The 19809-nt window shown below is 33.3% G+C and overlaps 1 protein-coding gene across 10 annotated transcripts in view; it reads right to left on the reverse strand.

Moving 5' to 3' along the window:
• The window catches only part of Arhgef12 (Rho guanine nucleotide exchange factor 12), a 159005-nt gene that overhangs the window by 54790 nt on the left and 84406 nt on the right, over positions 1 to 19809 (reverse strand). For 6 of the 10 annotated variants that reach the window (XM_058577129.1, XM_058577128.1, XM_046438586.2 and 3 more), the window contains 6 exons: positions 7177 to 7275; positions 6377 to 6426; positions 4258 to 4315; positions 2072 to 2250; positions 746 to 823; positions 432 to 551 (listed from right to left, as the gene is read on the reverse strand). In XM_058577129.1, coding sequence (XP_058433112.1) covers positions 432 to 551; positions 746 to 823; positions 2072 to 2250; positions 4258 to 4315; positions 6377 to 6415 — 474 coding nt within the window. In that variant the 5' untranslated portion in view covers positions 6416 to 6426; positions 7177 to 7275. Of the gene's footprint in view, positions 1 to 431; positions 552 to 745; positions 824 to 2071; positions 2251 to 4257; positions 4316 to 6376; positions 6427 to 7176; positions 7276 to 18573; positions 18631 to 19809 lie in introns of all 10 variants that reach the window. The other 4 variants (XM_046438584.2, XM_058577123.1, XM_058577122.1 and 1 more) reach the window with 2 other exon arrangements.

Raw genomic sequence — 19809 nt, forward strand, 5'->3', positions numbered from 1 at the left:
TCTCACCTCAAAGGGATGTTGTGCAAATTAGAGAATGCTTGCATGTATATTTAGTACAATGTCTGTCACTGTGCAAAATCTTATGTCCCTGTTTAAAAACATATTTACTGCCATTCTGTTTCAAGATGGCAAAATGAACCACAAAAATGCAAATATATTTATCTAAATACATTTTTGTAGTTTATTACATCAAAGCAAAAGCACTGGGTTCTTTTAAAATTATGGAACAAAGAAACATGATATGAGTAAGCAAACAATCAGAAGCCCTTATTTATTTTTGCTAATCATTACTTTTGTAATATTCTACATAGGACATCTCGTCCTGTGTTCGAAAAACCACTTTAAAAAGGCAACTGCAACATTTTCTGACACATTCCCAGAAGAAAATTTTCCTACAAAAAGTTGGGTAGCATTTTTCATAGTGATGCTACCTGAGCAGAGCCTGTGGCTTTGGATAACTGCTCTTGCAGCTGAGGAATGTGTTTCTTGGCTTCTTGGATCTCTTTTAGCAATCTTTGGGCAGGTGTTCGGTTGTAATCTTCCTGCAATAACTGAAAAGTTATAAAAATATTTTGAGGATTAATTATGCCATGAAAATATAGAAAAAGTTCATTATTAATCAATAAAATAGTTGATGGAACTGCTTACAATTCTACGGGACTGTGATTATGATAAACACCAACTCAACTATGCCCACTCACATTTTTACTGGCCTGTAAACAGCCCCCATTTCTACTTTAGTTACCTGTAGCCGTTCCTGTTCTTTCTGCAACATTTTTCTCAGAATTTCTACTTTCTGGTTATGAACCACATTATTTTCTTCCTGGAAAAAGAGAAAATGAACAAAAAAACCAACATGTGGAGAGTGAAGCTAAAAACAGAGAAAACAATATAGAAAATGTTCTGCCTCAGTTCTAGCTATCAGTACTTTTAGGATTTTCTTCATTCCTGCAGTTATGAAGATGGGTATTTAGATCAATTCTTAAGGATAAAAAATTACAAGGACATTTCTGCCCTTCCATTTCATTTTTACTAAAGAGAACTTACAAGAACATTACTAATATTAGTTGGAAAACTGAAATTGCCTTCATTACATAAACAGTATCTTATACTTCCTTCCTTTGGATTCCTTTGCATGGCTCAACTCCCAGTACTTCCTGCCTGAAATATGAAGACAATTCCCTAATTCCTCCTTGTTTCACAACTCTTTAATATTTTACCAATTTAATCTTCCTATAATCCTGTTACAATCATTTCACTCACTTGCTCAAAAGAATGTTGAATGGAATCTTACTGCTTATCCAATTACACGGGTTAATCAGTCTGATAATTGTGAAACATACATAGGCAACTTACTTTTTTCAAGCTCATCTTCTACCATTTACTTGAACAGGTATCAACCAAACAAAAGTCCTGAGTGCTTCCTGAAATATTTGGTGCTTTCTTGGCTCTTTGTATCTGTTTATCCTACTTCCTTTACATGGGTTACTTTCCTATTACCACCACTTAAATGTCACCTGTTTTACAAAGTTCAATTCAAATAAAACCCTTCTATGAAAGCTTTCTTTATCACAACTGGATGTACTTTCTTCCTCCTTTGAACTCTCATAGAACTTAATATTTTTACCCTCACCCTACATGCATTCTGCTTTTGTATTATGATTGCTTGTCTATTCTTGATTCAATCTCAATGAAGGTTTATTATTAAACACCTATTATATGTCAAGTAATATTTCAGGTTCAGGGAGACAACAATTAACAAACAAAAAGCTTCTGTCTTCTTAAATTATACATTAGAAGATGACTAAAGACCTGGAACAGAGAATATCTTAATTATATTTTGGGGGGTGACACATTATTTTGTATACATAGGTGTTTATTATTTGAATTAAATTTGCCATGACAATACTCTGCAATCTTCCACATTACTACACAATTTCATATTAGGAAATTATTTTCTAGAATCTTGAACTTAAATCTGTCAATCAGTTCAATACCTCAAAACTCTTAATATCAAATAAAGAAATCTTTATACAATTGAGCATTTACTAAGAAATTTTCCTACTCTTACCCCCATGAGCACAGGACTAGTGATTCGCTCCATATTCCCAGATGCTCCAGGTGAGTGAGGGGATGTCATGATGGGAGACATATGTCCAATGACTGATGGTTCTACTTCAGAGTCAGCAAGTGGAATCTGGGGCGACCCAGGAGGGCGTCCCTGAACAGTGAGAGCTACATAGGAACCAGCTTGGGGTGTAGAGATGGGAGAAAGAGAAAGGGAAGGAAAATAACATCGTCAAGAAACTTTATATAGCATTTCACTACTTAATCTTTGACAGTTCTAAAACTCCAGTTACGTGAGAAAGTCCCATCATCCACTAATCATGTCTCCACAGAAAAATAATACAATCTCTTTAATGACTGCCCTAAAAATTGAAAAAAAATATACTTTTCTATAGGAAATTACTCATAAGATCAGACTAATTAAAAGAAAACAAAATTTACAATCCCAAGAATATACTTTCCCAATTTAGAGATGATTAACATCAACCAACTACTAATAGATAAGTTCAACTAATTTCCTAAATGTAAATGTTTAAAATCATCATATTTGAAGATGACACTAATTAGGCAGGGTTTAATTGACATTTTAGAATGTAATGGCACAATTTCAAAATAACTTTACAAAATGAATATGACCAAATAATATCCCACAAAAACAGGGAAAAACACAACAAGCAGAGAGTTGTAACTGAAAAAAGTTGGAAGAGTAGACAGAAAAATTCACTAGACACATGAGAGGGAAAAAATATAGACAGAAAAATTATAACACAAAGACTCAACATTATTTACCTAGCATCAAAAAGAAATGAAATGTTCCAAATAAATGACTTTCTAGCTAAACTGGTTTTTTAATGATAAAACCTTTTAATCAAGTTCTTCAATACAACTTTTAAATGTATTTCACACTTGCTTCCCAATTTAATCCTCCCAATAAACTCATTATCAATTATTTCATAATGTATAAGGTTCTAAAAACTATTTTTGTTAACTAAATAGTCACAAATGCTATGTTGCAGGTGAGGAAAGTATAAATACTTGTTAACATTTTTTGGTCTTATTGCTCTGTCAAGAAAGTCATCTATCACCTTACTTGGAAAGCAGGTGGAGTTAAATGGTAACAAGAAAGTCAAACTGAAGCTAGGGAAATATAAAGTATGGAGCCCAAACTTCACTCACTTCTGAGATTCCCAAATACGTACTGCTATCACTTGCAAGCAAAGCTCAGAGGGGTAACTGAACTCTATCTCCTCCCTTTGCAGATAGGAAAATGGGTCCTACAAGCAATGGGGTCTGGCCTACCCATGTCTCACTACCAGGTGGAGAAGTACTATCACTTTGACCCTGAAGTACTTAGAGCTAGTTAGTTGCAAACTCTCATTGACTTGAACCCCAATTTCACTATGAAGAAATAAATGCAGGGGCACTACACATCTGAACCTGAAGATCACCAATTCTTAACCCTAAACTTTGTGAAGCCACTATTCTGGGTTATATAATCATTTACTTCCCTGAGGGCAAGTAAATGTGCTACATGATTTCTAAAGTTCCATTCAGTTCATCAGGCCATTGTGTCTGATTTCTCAACCTCCTCTATCTCAGGGGATGCATGCATAACAATTTGTCTTTCAAATATATGTATTCAATATTATCAAGAACTACAAGGATAGGGCTGGGGATGTGGCTCAAGCAGTAGCGCGCTCGCCTGGCATGTGCGGGGCACTGGGTTCAATCCTCGGAACCACATAAAAATAAAATAAAGATGTTGTGTTCACCGAAGACTAAAAAATAAATATTAAAAAAAAATTCTCTCTCTCTTTAAAAAAAAAAAAAGAACTACAAGGATATAATCAACCACATACATGGAGTTGACAGAAGATAATTATTAGTAAGTTATAAGTTTTTACCTTAGTCCTTCCTTCAATGTAGGGATTGGAAAATTCCAGCCAAGGGGCTAAATCTGGCCCACAAACTGTTTTGATAAATAAAATTTAACTGAAACAGCCACATCCATTCATTTACATATGTTCTATGGCTGCTTTTGTGCTACAATGACAGAGTCTAACAGTAAATAAACTACATGGCTCGCAAAGCCTAAAATATTTGCTATTTGCCCTATTATAGAAAATGTTTACTGATCCTCATTCTAAGGGTTTAAAAAAACAATTAAAATTGAAAATAACATTCACTTACATTTGATTAGCTTCACCACCTCCAAATGGTTTGAATGAGTCACCAGAGTTCCATTCACCTATAAGAAAATGAAAATAGTGTATGCCAGATACATCCTATTGAGACAATGGGTACGTACTCTAATTATAACAGTTACATCAAAATATGTATATATTTGGTTCAAAATGTGCTTTGATCACTTGTCTATAAAGTGTATTCAGCAACAAAATGAACTTGAACACAAAATCAGTCCTCTATTTAAATTACAACTTACTCACCATGACATATGACAAAATATGCCATGAAACAGATTTAAAAATCCTTCACAGTGAAGAACTACTGTAATTAGGAAAAAAAAAATCTCTGCTTTTAATTACAAGTTCACTGATTTTTCAAAGTTATAATAAATCAAAACATGATTAAAAAGTAATGTTTCCATAATGATACACAATTTACTTTTAGTTTTCCAAATATGACCTAATCTTTACCATGAAAATTAATTTTTAGACAGGTTATATGTTAAAAAAAAGTTATACAAAGCCTCCACTAAACTAAATAAATAAAGGTAAAAATATCAAACATGGATTTAACATTAATTTCTTTCTCTGAGGTAATGTTAAAGTTCGAATACAAAAGCACCCCAGATATGTCACATTTAACTATGATATCTAATCTTTGAGACACTCATCTAGCATACAACACTATATGAACTGCACACATACATACATAATATAACTTCTTTTTTTCCATTGTACTAATATATCTTTCAATAAAGATTCAGGTAGACCTAATCTATTCTTTCTAAAGGCTGCAACTAAAAATGTAGTTTCTCCAACCCTCAGTTTACGCACAATTTAGATTGTTCACAAGTTTTTGGTGTGATACAGGCAAAACCAATTTTCCTGTGCACATATCACTTCATGTTTGCAAACTTATCTCTTCAGGTAAGTTCTTAAAAGCAAAATTGTTAGTCAGCATTTAGATACTTTCTTAAAGGTTTTTTTTTTTAATAAGTATTCAACTAAGTTTCTATTCAAGCTTATGAGAGAAGCCATTTATCATGCCCAAACTATGCCAACTATGGATTAGCAATCTTGTAAATTTCCTTACAACCAAATATATTTTTCACTTATCACTTTAATTTCAAATTAACTAAATCACTTAAGTTGAAAATATCCTAATCAATATGCTATTTATTCCAATTACTTTATGAAATTGCTGATGAAATTCTTTGCCTATTTTTCTATTAGAATTATTATTTTCTTAGTAATTTAAAAGTGCTTTTTAAATAAGGATATCATATTGTACAACACATTCAAGATTTTTCCCAAATTATTTTTGTAAAATATGTTCATGGAGTCTTTTCTTGTAAAATAATTTGATTTTAGGTAAACAAGTCAATTGTTTCAAGTGTAATTACTCACAAATCTATTCTATTTCTGCTGGTCAGAATTCAAGACCTGTTTTTGAATTCTCCATTGTGTTCTACTGGTCTACATCTATACCAAGTCTACTTCTAGACTAGAATGACATACTCAAAATTAATCAATTCTTTCTTTCTCTCATTTATATAACACACTTTTTCTTTAGCTAAAACTTTGTAAAGTTCATCTGTAAGAACAATCAATTTGGCAAGTAATACACTGCCACAATTTTATGCATATAAGCTATATATATATAACACACATAAGTTTTATACACATACATACACACACACACACACACACACACGAGTGTGTGTATATAATTTATTTATTATTTTTGTGTGTGTGTGGTGCTAAGGATTGAACCCAGGGTCTTCTGCATGGTAAGCAAGCACTCCACCATTGAGTTAAATTCCCAGCACTCTATATATTTGACAAGACTTTCTTGCTTACAATTAATCTGGACAGAAATGATCTATATAACATAGGGAGTTATTCTCCTACTTAAGAACATACATGCCTACTTATTCAAGTCTTTCATTATGCCATTCAGTAAAAGGTAACATTAATTTAAAAGAAATGAAATAGGGTTTTACAGTTAATGGATCTACATATAATGTGCTTCTTTTTATAAAAATCCTAGTGGAAAAAACTATATAGCTAGTACATGTTGTTTTATAATCTTACCATGAGTGCTGTAATAGTCTTTTCCTTACCTTGATGATTCGATCACCTGTCTGTACTCCAGCCCGCATGGCTGCTCCATCTGTATAAAAAATTAATTACATAATATATTGATTCATTTATATTCATTGATAAAAGAGGAAGTGTAGCAAAGCAGTTAAAAACACAGGCTTAAAGTCAGATGTACTTATTCAAATCCTGCCACTGCCACTCACTATTTCTGTGACTCAGACTTATTTTGTTTTTTTACTCTAAGCCTCAGTATCACCTAAAAAATGGGGACAAAAAATATCCACCTCAATGGACTGGAGATTCAGCTCCGTTGGTAGAGTGCCTGCCTTGCATGCACAAGGCCCTGGGTTTGATCCCCAGCACTCACTCCCCCGCCCCCAAAAAAAACCCTACCTCGAATTACATCCCTCCACATAAAGGAAGTATTCAATATATGGTAATAGCAAAAGGTGATATCATTATCATTTGGGAAAAAGAATTGATAGTTTTGAGCCCATTACCATCTCTTTATCCTTAGCAAAATATCACTAGTGTTATGAAGAAATGAATTCTACAGACTTCTAAAAGTGATGACACATCAAGTGTCATGATCAAGGAGTAACATGATTTCTAAAACTAAGAACTGTTTTCTTTCTATGAAGTATAAAGAAATTCAACTATGGTTAATTCGTTCCTTAACACTATAGATAAATCTAGTACAATAGTCCTTATGACCTGCAATCCCTGCAATTATTCTATTCTGGGCAACAGACACTATTTAAACTTTTCTATTCTTACTGTTTGCTTCCAAATAATAGAACTATTTTTAAAAATGCCTTGCCTTCTTTCACAGACTGTACGAAGACTGGATTGTCTCCACTGACTGTCAGCCCAAATCCATTGTCATCTTTCTGGATGATTACACAACGCTGAACAAGACCTATACAAGATCCACAGAGTAAAGAGAGAGAGAGAGAAAATAGAGAGAAAAAGGTAATGATTATATTTTCGTAATGAACTGTTTTCTATCTAAAGAAATGTACATAGCTCATGAAACTCACATATTATAAAAACACCAACCCATAAATAAAACAATAATATCACAAGAGTCACAAATATTGTCTTCTCATTAGAGAAGTAAAGTAGAATTGTTCCAGGATTAAAAACAGTGATGATAAACTGGAAAAGAAAGTATTAGAGATGGGACAATTAAAAGGAAAGTCCACCCACACATATGCTAATTATTTGTAATATAAAATCCTACACCACTGTACTCTAATTGGTGTTTCACCTAAGAAAATTGAAGACTACAGGACATGAGGCCAGGAGTATCTAATTCCAGAGAAATTCAATCTTAACCTCAATAAAATATACTCAGGAAAATAGAAACAAAGAAAGGGGGTGCTTACAGAATACCTGAAGAAGGAAAGAGTTCAAGGGAAGAAAAACTCTGGCTCATAGAAAAAACAAAAAGAAAGCTGGGCACTGTAGCACACACCAGTGATCCCAAATATTTGGGAAGATAAGGCCGGAGGATCACAAGTGCAAGGCCAGCTCCAGCAACTTAGCAAGACCCTGTCTCAAATTAAAATATTTAAAAAGCGCTGGGGATATAATAACTCAGTAGCAAAGTGTCCCTGGGTTCAATATCCCATACTGTGATAAACAAATAAATAAAAGAGGAGAAAAAAAGCAGAAAAGAGGGCTGAGGATACAGCCTAGTAAAACAGCACTTTCCTAGTATGCACAAGGCCTTGGGTTTCAATCTCCAGCACCACACACACACACAAAAAAAAAAAAAAACAGAAAAGAAAACGAACCTATGGGCCCAACCTATCCTTTCATGTTTTTCATATATTCACCTGACTCCTACAGGACAATTTGTTCCCTTCTACTTAAAACTGTGCAGGCAAGGTGAGAGAAAAAAGGGCTCAACCAAAGAAAGAGGAACATTTCAGACTAGAACCCTGATTACTTGTTTTTATAAAGGATCAAATCTGAAGTTCCTAAACTCTGCACTGGACAGACTGTATATTTTCAGTTTTACAGGAAAAATACACACACACACACACACACACAACATATAAAATAACAAAGAAAAAGATGATTAGAAAAACAAACACTTCTTTTAAATAAAGATTTTTATACCAAGAACCACAATCTTTTAAATAAATCTGATGTACAAAGGATAGGTTTAATATATTAATAATATATTCTTACCATTGTATATGCTTGCTGATAATGATGCACTATGAGTATGTGAGCCTATGAAGTACAAAAGACTAGTAATAACAGGATCCCCATATAGAAAACATGAACCTCAAACTCATATCCCACACAAAGACTAATTTAAAACAGATCATGAGGGCTGGGCATGTAGCTCAGTGGCAGAGCCCTTACCTAGCATGTGCAAGTCCCTGGATTTGATCCCCAGCATCATGAAAAACAAAACCAAAACCAGACCATGAACCTAAACATAAAAGCTAAAACTTTCCAGAAAAAAACATAGAATCTTCAAGATCCAAGGATAGGCATAGATCTCTTAGTAGAAAAAGGGAACCAACTGTAAAAGAAAAATCTGGTAAACTGGTCTCAAAACTTTGAAAAACATTTGCTCTCTAAAAGCACACTGATACAAAAATGAAAAGCCAAGTCACAGACTGGGAGAAAAATATTCACAATATAGTACAAATATCTGACAAAGAGCCTGTATCCAGATTATATCTTAAAAAGCAACTCTACAGTTCAACAATGGAAGACAAATTTTAAAAGGAGCAAAATATTTAAATAAGCATATCACAAAGAAAGATATACCAACAGCCAAAAAGCACAATGCAAAAGTGCTTTAACATCTGCCATCATCAGGAAAATGCAAATTAAAACCACAACGAAATTATTTTCTACCAACCAGAATGGCTAAAAATAAAAAGACTGATGATAACAAATGTTAGTAAGGATATGGAGCCGCTGGAACTCTCACAACATTGTTGGTGGGAGTGTACAAACCCTTGGGAAAACAGTTTGAAAATTTTGCATAAAGTTAAACATAATTTACATATGAACCAGCAAGCAATTTCATTCCCAAGTAATGAAAATTCATATGCACAAAAAGTCTCAAATGTCCATCAACAGATAAATGGATAAACATATTGTAGGTCTAACCATACTAAAAAATTACCTAGCAAGGAGAAAAAAAAAAAAAAAACTACTCACATATACAACAAACATGGATGAATCACAAAAACATTATATACTAATCAAAACAAGCCAAATACAAAAGAGGGTACACATTATATGATTTAAATGCAAAGAGGAAAACCTAAAGTACAGAAACAAAAAAGCAGAATAGTGATTGCGGAGGAGAGGAGTGAGAATGACTACAAAGAGAAACAAAGGAACTTTCTGGGGTGATGGAAATGTTCTATATCTTAATTAAGGTATGGCATGAGTATATTCATTTGTCAAAACTCTTCAAACCTCACACTTAAAATTAGTCATTCTTATTTCAATAAAACTGGTTTTCAACATTAAACAACTTGTTAGCCATCACTCTAGAGATTACTAAGTACTAAGCAGTATTTGTTTTCACAAATTCACCACTCCCACAAAACAGTAAATTGTAATGAGGGTGAAGAGAAATAGACTATAAGAATTCAAACTCTTTCATCTGTTCAATGGCCTCCTTCAAGTAATCAGAAAAACCACAAATCAGAAGGGTATAAACTATATAAAGTTAATATAACATATATAAAGTACTTAGCTCAATGCCTCACAAACAGAAAGGGTTCAGAAATGTTAGCTCTTATATTGTTATGATTAGGGACATTGCCCTTGGAGTTTGCTGCTCGGAAATATATTAACCATCTAGCTGAGTGCAGTGGGTACTCCTATAATCCCAAAGGCTCAGGAGGCTGAGACAGGAAGGTCACAAGTTCAAGGCCAGCCACAGCAACCTAGTAAGGCCCTAAGCAACTAAGGGAAACCCTAACTCAAAATAAAAAGGGCTGGGGATTTAGCTCAGTGAGAAAGCTACCAGTTCAAAAAACAAAAATGTATTACCCATCTATCCATGTCACCATTAAAAACCAAATACGAATACTTTTACATTAATATACTCTAATCATTAATGCAAATGATTCTCAGGACAATCAATCCTCATTCATGTTTTGGATGGGGAAGAAAGAGAGAAGGGAAATTGTCAAGAGCAAGGCTTCTTTTATCTTCTCTAGAAGATGAAGGACAGCAAAAAGTCAAGAAACAAATCGTATCCTCTTAAAAGCTTCTCCTAGGGCTGAAGATGTAGCTCAGTACAAGGCATTTATCTAGCATGCACGGGGCTCTGGGTTCAATCCCTAGTACAGCCAGGAGAAAAACAAAACCAAAAAACTTTACCTAAATATCCTCATGTAAACTCCCCCTGCACCTCTATTTACTCCTATCACATCATGTCACCATCAATGAACATTGATGGTATTTGGTTTTATTCCCTCATTATTATATGCTTCAAAAGTGCAGAGTGCTATATCTTGTTCACTATTTTAGTTCAGAAATTGGCATGTATTCTGGCACAGAAGAAATTTTTTAAAAATTGCTAATGAAATTCAGAAAAGTAGAGGAGTCTAGAGATGAGTGGAAGTCCAGAGAGGGAAGTGATTAAAAAGAAAAAAAATCATAATTACTTTTACAAATATGTCTAGGGTCCTAAGAGGCTGCTACGGGTTAATATATTAGGATTACTGCATACATTATTTACAGAATACTGTAAATTTGCTTTTTCCAATTCATAATAGTTCCAGCCTGATAAACTTCTCTCTTAATTCTGTATCAAGGAGATAATGAGGTACAAGGGATAAAGAGTAAAAGGGAAAAAAGCTAAGCACACATCTATTCATCTTTCTCTTCTCTACATCCCCAAAATATGATTCACTTTTGTTCTTCTAAGTCTACTTGCTAATCTGAGACTCTAGTGTACTTCAACACATAAGAATTACTAGACCTCCACAAAAAGAATGTACTTTACATTTTAAACATGTAATCAGTTCAGAATCTATGAATTCAAATTAATTATTATATTATTATTATTACTAATAATAATTATTATAATACCCTATTGCCTTGTTAATCTGTGCCATCTGCATAAATTTAGATTTATGTCATAATAAAGGGAAAACTAAGTCATAATTCAGAAATCCAATCTCAAATGCTCTCTTCTATGATGTTACCTCCCACTCACAATCAAATCAAATTTTTTTCTTTGTTCTAGAGATACATGATCTACTTGTAGAACAGAAGCTATTCTGACCCACTTCAGGGGAAATTCCACCTTCTGTAAGAATGAAATCATCAACACTGACTAAATTATTACATTATAGCAAAGTCCTTGACCAAAAAACCTACTTTTGTTTTAGCAAATTTGTTTGAGTATTCATCTACTAGTTAGTTAACACTGCAGTCTGCAGGTGCTGTAAAGATAAAAACAAACAGAAAACTACTAGAAGTCTTTGCTCTCAAAGAACTTACATTTTTAGTCGGGAAACAAACAATGAATATCTAACTAAGAATCAGATTATGGTACAGACAAGAGGCCCTATATGTTATAAAAAGAAGAGTAAGAGAAAGGTGGAATCTAACACCAAAACAGACATTTTGAATTTCATGAATTAAAAAATCCCCAAACTAACATTTATCAATTTTACTTTTTCTGGTTGAAGGCCATGGTTTTGTTTTGTTGCTAAATCCCTCACTATGATAAAGTTTATCAATCTAACTATCATACAAATATGTACATCTCTGAATGAGTTTTACAAAATCACACAAACACTTGGATGTAAGCTGTATCCCAGCACTTTATATAGAGACAGAGTATGTTTAAGAAGAAGACAGTAAAAAGGCTTCAACTTCCTTGAAACTCTTATCAAAGTAATATTTTTTCACCCCCATGGTTCTTGGTGTCACATGAAGACTGTTCACAGATATTTATTTTTTAAGTATATATGTGGTATTGGTGAGTAAGTGTATCTCTAAATGCATTTATCAAAAGGTATTGCAAAGCTTTCTTTTCTACTAGCCTATGAATGTGTAGAAAGCAAGTATAGACTCCTATTAGTTGTTTTTCTATTCTTTAGCACAGTGCTTGGCATATAATAGGTGTTCAATAAAGCATCACTAAATAAATCTGAATTTATTTTACATAAAAGAAATTTGAAATAAATCATACCCAATTATTTTTAAATAAGAAAATCAGAGTCCTAAAGACCATGCAAAGTAAATAAATAATTCTGTAAGGACACTAATTAATCTCTGGTCTGGCAAAATTCCAACAAAAACAATTTGATCCCCAATCTACCCCAAACTAACCCCTCTACTTAATTTTTTTAAATTTCCTGCCTTGATATTTCCCCCTGGAAGCCAATAAACTGATATCATGCTTATTCTCAGTGAAATAAAAATATTCTGCTAAATTTACATAAATTATTCCTTCCTAAATTTTATTCCCCTTTCATAACAAAGGACTTTTTTGTTACAAATAACGTGGCATATGAAACCAACACAAAAAGACTATTTGTTGCTCAATAGGTAATTTTCAGTGATAATATTTTGAAGGTGAAAAAAAAGTAAATCTTTGTAATGCTTTGGAGTGAAGAAGAAAAAGTGAAAATACGTATTCTGAAAAATTTGAGGGGCTGGGCATGTAGCTCAGTCAGTAGAGTGCTTGCCTCACATGCACAAGGTCCTTGGTTCAATCCCCAGCACCGCAAAAAAAAAAAAAAAAAAAAAAAAAAAGAGAGAGAGAGAGAGAGAGAGAGAGAGAGACAGTATTGTCATATTTCACTATATTTTTTAAAAAGGTCAGAGCTACAGTGCCAGATAGTAAATTAATGAAAATGGAGTGTTAAATATGTAAGGCAACATGCTAAATCTCCTTATGCTACTTTCGCCTTAGAGAGCACACATTTTTAGTTTTTCTTCGCCTTTTCTTTTATTACATGACCAAACTTCTTTAAGTCTCACTTCTTAAGAATTAGCTTCGGGGAAGGGTGTGAAGAAAAACCATGTGCAACCTAATAAAAACAGCTCATTTTTAAACTGCTGCCAGACATACATGTTTTATGAGTAAGTCCTCAGATAATCCTTTGATTAAGAAGCCTCTGCATTCTAAATGCACAATGCTGCCAGAAAGAGGAGCCTCAAGTTCCAAGTATACTGATTTCATTCTTTTAGACCACTATCAGAAACAAGTTGCTTTTCTTTTATTTTTTTTTTGGGGGGGGGGCCCTACTGGGAAATGAACCTCGGTGCACTCTACTGCTGAGCTACATCCGCAGCCCTTTTTATACCTGAGACAAGAGTCTCACTAAAGTGTGAGGCTAGTCTTAAACTTGTGATTCTCTGGTCTCAGCCTCTGGAGTCACTGGGATTACAGGCATGTACCACCACACCCAGTTATAAGTCTCTTTTCTAAGTTACTTGTACATCTACTTTATACTTTTTCAGAAGGGAAGAAAGAGCCAATTAAGATGGGCCAAGATGTTATTCTATCACTTCTGTATACTAAAATACTTGATTTCAAATTCAGCAATCATTCACTTGAAACACACTTAAGAAAGTAACTCTCCACAGTACAATTCACAATAGCTAAATTGTGGAACCAACCTAGATGCTCTTCAATAGATAAAGAAACTGTGGTGTATATATATCCACTGGAACATTACTCAGCATTAAAAGAGAATAAAATCATGGCATTTTCAGGTAAATGGATGGAGTTGGAGAACATGATGCTAAAAGTGAAGTAAGCCAATTCCAAAAACCCAAAGGCCGAATGTTTTCTCTGATATGTGGATGCTGATCCATAATGGGAGTGGGGTGGGGGGAACATGGGAGAAACGGAGGAACTTTATATAGGGCAAAGGGAAGGAGGGAAGGGAGGGGGATAGGGGTAAGAAAGACAGTGAAATGAGATGGACATCATTATCCTAAGTACATGTATGAAGACACAAGTGGTATGACTCTACTTTGTGTACAATCAGAGTAATGAAAAATTGTGCTCTATATCTATATTATGAATTGAAATGCATTCTGCTGTCATGTCTAACAAATTAGAATATATAATTTTTTTTAAAAAAAGGAAGGTAATAGGGTAATGGGTTTGAAACAATAAAATTGAGAAAAAGGTACCTCTCCAAAGAGCCAGGTACCATAGAGGGTGCAAATATAAATATAGATGCAAATAACCAGACACAAAGCTGGATGTTAAATTCAGAAACAACAAAATTAGCTGAGCAGCCTCGGAAAAGCCCTGTGAAAAGACAGTATTTTTTAATTGACAGATAAAATTGTATGTGTTTATAGTGTATAATAAAAATTTTAGATTTAACTATTCTACAGTTTGTAAATATTTAACTAATTAGCAAATGTATTAAATCATATAGTTATCATTTTCTGTAAGAACACTCCACATCCACTCTCTCGGCATTTTTCAAGAATATAACATATTGTCACTAATCACAAGGAACAATAGATCTGTTAAACTTATTCCTCCTATTTAACTATAATTATGTATCAGTATTTGAACTGAGCCTTAAAGGATGGATGGGATTCTAAATTACAGGACATAAACCAATCATTCAAGACAACAGTATATGAACTGAGCAAAGGTATAATATCAAGATATAGTTGAAGAATGCAAAATTTGGAAGAGCGTCTGGTACCTTTAGGTGAATACTAGTAGATTAAGTAATAATTTAGAAACAAATTATTACATATCTTAATAACTATTTGTACTTTATTAACAAGTAAATGACCAAATACTTATTTTAATAATATTAATCTCATGAGTCAAGGCAGAATATAGAAAAATAAAGACAAGGAAGTGAATAAATGTGAAACTGAAGTTAAACAAAGTTATGAACCTATTAAAAAAGTCTCATGGCATGCAAAACTAAACAAGGCAGTGGGGATGGAATCAGAGTGAGGGATAAAAAACACTGAGATGGTATAAAACAAGGTGGCCTGGCAAATAGTTGAAAAACAGGAGAAAACAGTTGAAAAACAATGAGAAGTAAAAGATGACTATAAGGAAATAAGAGGAAGTAAATGGAAGAACTATAGTGTCATTGAAAGAATTAGGTAAATCAAGAGGAAGATTGATCTCTGGTCATTCTGAATTTGAGGGTGACTTAGAGTGAAAGTATACCACAAACAATTAAAACGTGACTGGCAGCTAGAAGAAAGATTAGGAACAGAAACAGTATAAGACAAGAAGTAAAAAGCAATCAGTACACAAAGACAAGACAATTACAAAGATTAAAAAAAAAAAGCCAAATTGATGAAATATAGAAAACAAGGAAAAGTAACTGCATTGCCAAATGGTTCAGAAGGAAGGTAAGAACCAAGAAAAAGCTAATGGATTTTTCAAGCAGGATGTCTTGGTTCATAGTTCAGATAGCATGAGTTCAGAAGTCAGTTTATAAGAGGTTAAGAAATGAAAGAATTATAAGGACACAGAAGGTTCATGTAGAACACTCTTCAAAAGGCTGAAGGGGGCTGGGGCTGGGGCTCAGCGGTAAAGTGCTCGCCTGGCACATGTGAGGTGCTGGGTTCAATCCTCAGCACCACATAAAAATAAATAAATAAATAAAGATATTATTTCAACTATAACTAAAAAATATATATATATTTTTTTTTAAAAAGGCTGAAGAAGGACAAGGGTTGTGACTCAGCGGCAGAGCGCTTGCCTTGCATGTGCGAGGCCCTGGGTTCTATCTTCAACACCAAATATTTATTTATTTATTTATTTATAAAATAAATAAATAAAATAAAGGTATTGTGTCCATCTACAATTAAAAAATATATTTAAAAAAACACTAAAAAAAGAGGAACAACTTGATGGGAGCAAAAATCAAACAAGAACTTTTCTTTTGAAAGATGTGAGAAGTCTGATTAAGAAAAATATATGCATTTTTTAAAAATACATAAACTATGAAGTACCCAAACCAAGATATTTAAAGTTCAGGTTGATAATCCTAATCCAAAAACCTGAAATACAAAATGTTTCTAAATCTTAAACCTCTTGAACAAGAAACTGGAAGTGGGAAGCTGCACACTTGACCTCATATGATAAGTCTCAGTCAAAACAATCAAAATTATTTAAAATATTATATAAAATTATCTTCAGGCTATGTATATAGGCATATATGAAACATAAGTGAATTTCATGTTTAGACTTAGGTCCCAAGCCCAAGATAATGAGTTACGTATATCCTCATATTCCAAAATCCAAAAACTTTAGAAATCTGAAACACTTCTGGTCTCTAGTATTTCAGATAAGGGATTACTCAGACTGTACTGTTTATTCCTCAAAAGTCTGAAGTAGGCTTGAAATAAGACCATACACTAAAGCAGAAAGTCCCCCAGTAGCTATGACTCTTCTCAGACATATTGTCACATTTCCAGTCTTTCCATGACACCTTTGAGTATCTTTTCTACCCACACTAACTGCATACCGTCTACATAAGTCTATCCATACAGTTGATAAAACATTTGTAATGTGAAAGAGTTACATTAGCACGCTAACTCACTAACTCTAATCAATTCGTCGCTCTGAGGAATGCTTTTTTGAGGACCAGTGGCTCAGTTCCTTCCAAAAAAGGTATTTCAAGGGTTCTTACGGAGCCACACCTCACTTCCCAACTACCACTTAAAATGCTTCTATCATTACCAAGCTAACAGCGTGTCTAAACTAGTGTAATATTCCTATCACTGGTAAGGAAAATATTAGTATAATATTTCTTGTCATAGATTCCTAAATTTTTGCCCTCATCCAAAGCAAACAACAAGTAACTACATACAAACCACATATCTAGGAAAATGGTGAGGAAGATGAAACATACTACAAAGGCTACTATGAAAGACTGGAACTATCAGAACAGTGTTGATGTTTCCAAGGACAGACTAAACCATAGGAAGCTATTTACATATAACAGAAAGAGAGGGTACAGGAATTGGGAAGTTATATTTCTTATTCATTGGAAGCCATACTTTGGAGGAAAAGAAAGCACATAAAATTTACATGCCACAAGGCCTTCTATACGTTGTCTGTCAAACTACACAGAAAAAGTCAAGTAAAAAACTACGGCTTATATATCTAATGTAGATATCATTAACTAATTTAGAACCAAACACTGAGCCTTCATAATATTAAACAGTATCAGATATTATGGGCTCAATTGTAGGAAGATGTTTTAAAAGAGGAAGGGGCAGTTGCATATGTTTTCCTCTCATATACTTCAAACTAGGAAACACCTACATCTAGGTAAACTTTCATTTGATCAACTCTATTACAAAAGATTTGGGTTTTTATTTTCTTGAGGCTGAATTTGAAATTTTCCTAAAAAGAAGTATGTTATTTTTTCAGAGAATACTTTAAAAGTCTTACTTCCAGGTAATGCCTCTCCTATTCACTTTTCTCGAAAAACTTATTAGGTGCCAAAATAAGAGAAGTAAGCAGGTAAAACTGCAAAGGAAAAGGAAATTTCTACAAATATGTTTTTTTTAATCTCTGAAAGATAGGATACGGTTTAAAATATTAATGTTTTCATCATCTATTACAAAAGAGCTGACCATTAAGGTTAAGCTTATTCTTTATGAAGATTATTTTCAAGTTATCATTTTGAAATTTCCACATTCAGAATAAGCTTCAGGGAAATTTCGGAAAGGCACAAATTCTTCAAGGACCAAAATAAAATACTTCTATATTTTTGCTATTATGGATACATTCCATAAGAATGATTCTTCCAGGTGATGAAGCAATTAAAAATAAACATTCCACAGATCTGCTAATATAGTAATACACTTAGAGGAAAATATTTAACATTAACTGCTTAAACTCTACATAATCCAAATAGCAAACAAGACATAGGAAGAAGATGCCAAGAATTCAAAGCCAGTCCACGTTATTTGGAGGAACCAGACCCAAACATATTAGAGACAATCACTTTCCTAAAATATACAGGATGAAAGGCAAGATGGGTAATGTGGCCTATTCTTAATCTTCAATGTTAGTTTCTAGCAATCTTAGGCTTCCACATCACAGCCACATTAGAACCCCAGGCTCCCTTTCCCTGCAGTAGATCATGCCATGCAGAGCAAACACAAGAAAGGATGCAGTTACAAAAAACAAAATGAAACAGCATGAAGCAAGCTCCAAAGGTGCAAGGCTGAATTAGCTACATTAGCTTACCATATATCTCGGATCTACTCTCCTCTGAACTAGACTTTGTCTTCTTGGAGGAACTATCTGCACAAGAGCGGGAGAAAAGGAGAGATATAGAAAATATGGAGACCAACGTAAGGGGAAAAATTCATGGGGAAAAAAGAATGAATCATGATCAAGTTAAATCGTGCAAACAAAGTATGAACATCACAGATGATAGCATTTAGAACAGTCATGAATAGCACAGGTAATGACATATTTAAAGATTTATCAAAGAAATGACAGTGCAATAAAACTACAGTCAAACAAAACAACACATAAATAGTCCACAAAATACATCATCTGTAACTGGGAGAGATGCCAAAAGCACTAAAAGCTATAATAATCTCATTACAAAGTAACATACTTCTTTGTTAAATCTGTCTTTGGAGATGAGGATATCACAGAGGAATACAGAACAAATTTAAAAAGACTATAATATTTTAATGAATATAGGGCAGAAACTTATGACTTATTAGCAAGACAATTGTAACTACTCATATCAGTGAAAGGTTCTGAACCCCATGACTTCAAAATTAGGTGTCAGAGAATTCTCTCTTTATGGAGATCCATAGCTGACATTATTATTCCTACTTCCCAAAACTCCTAAATCAATGACTGAAATTACCTTTTACCTACTATCCAATATGAAGGTAAATTATTAGCTATCCACTTCGTAGTTTTCCTAGATAATATTTACAATATGTTTTCAAAATAAAAGAGGCACATATACTAAAAGTATGAAACATTTTAATCATATACAAAACATATCACTGTTAAATATTTAAAATTACATTTCTAAGTAAAGATATCTTAAGACACTATATTTATTTATCTGAGATTACTTGCTTTATCTTTTGTAAAACTAAATAAAACACTATGTGATCAAAGAACATGTTTCAATTTCAAATGACAAAAGCAAAACTATTAAGCAATTTTTATAAATTAAATACTGAGTTTACAAGGAGGAAGCAAAAAGAAAAGCCTATATTTTATAAAAGGAATTCAATCTATATGAACAGCATTAAGAATACAAAGTATGCTAACATGAAAATTCTAGGAAAGATTAACACTACAGAGGCTGAAAGACAGCTCCCTGAGGTAATAATAATTTCTGACTGAAGAAAAGGGATATTTGATCATTTGTTTACCCTAAAAAGATAATCATTAAATTTATAAAATTGCATTTTCTCTAATACTCACATTCCCTATGATCATATATGA

Source organism: Marmota monax, unplaced genomic scaffold, assembly GCF_021218885.2.
Source record: "Marmota monax isolate L192 unplaced genomic scaffold, Marmota_monax_Labrador192_F-V1.1 WCK01_AAM20220418_F8-fsc00081, whole genome shotgun sequence".
Lineage (NCBI taxonomy): Eukaryota > Metazoa > Chordata > Mammalia > Rodentia > Sciuridae > Marmota > Marmota monax.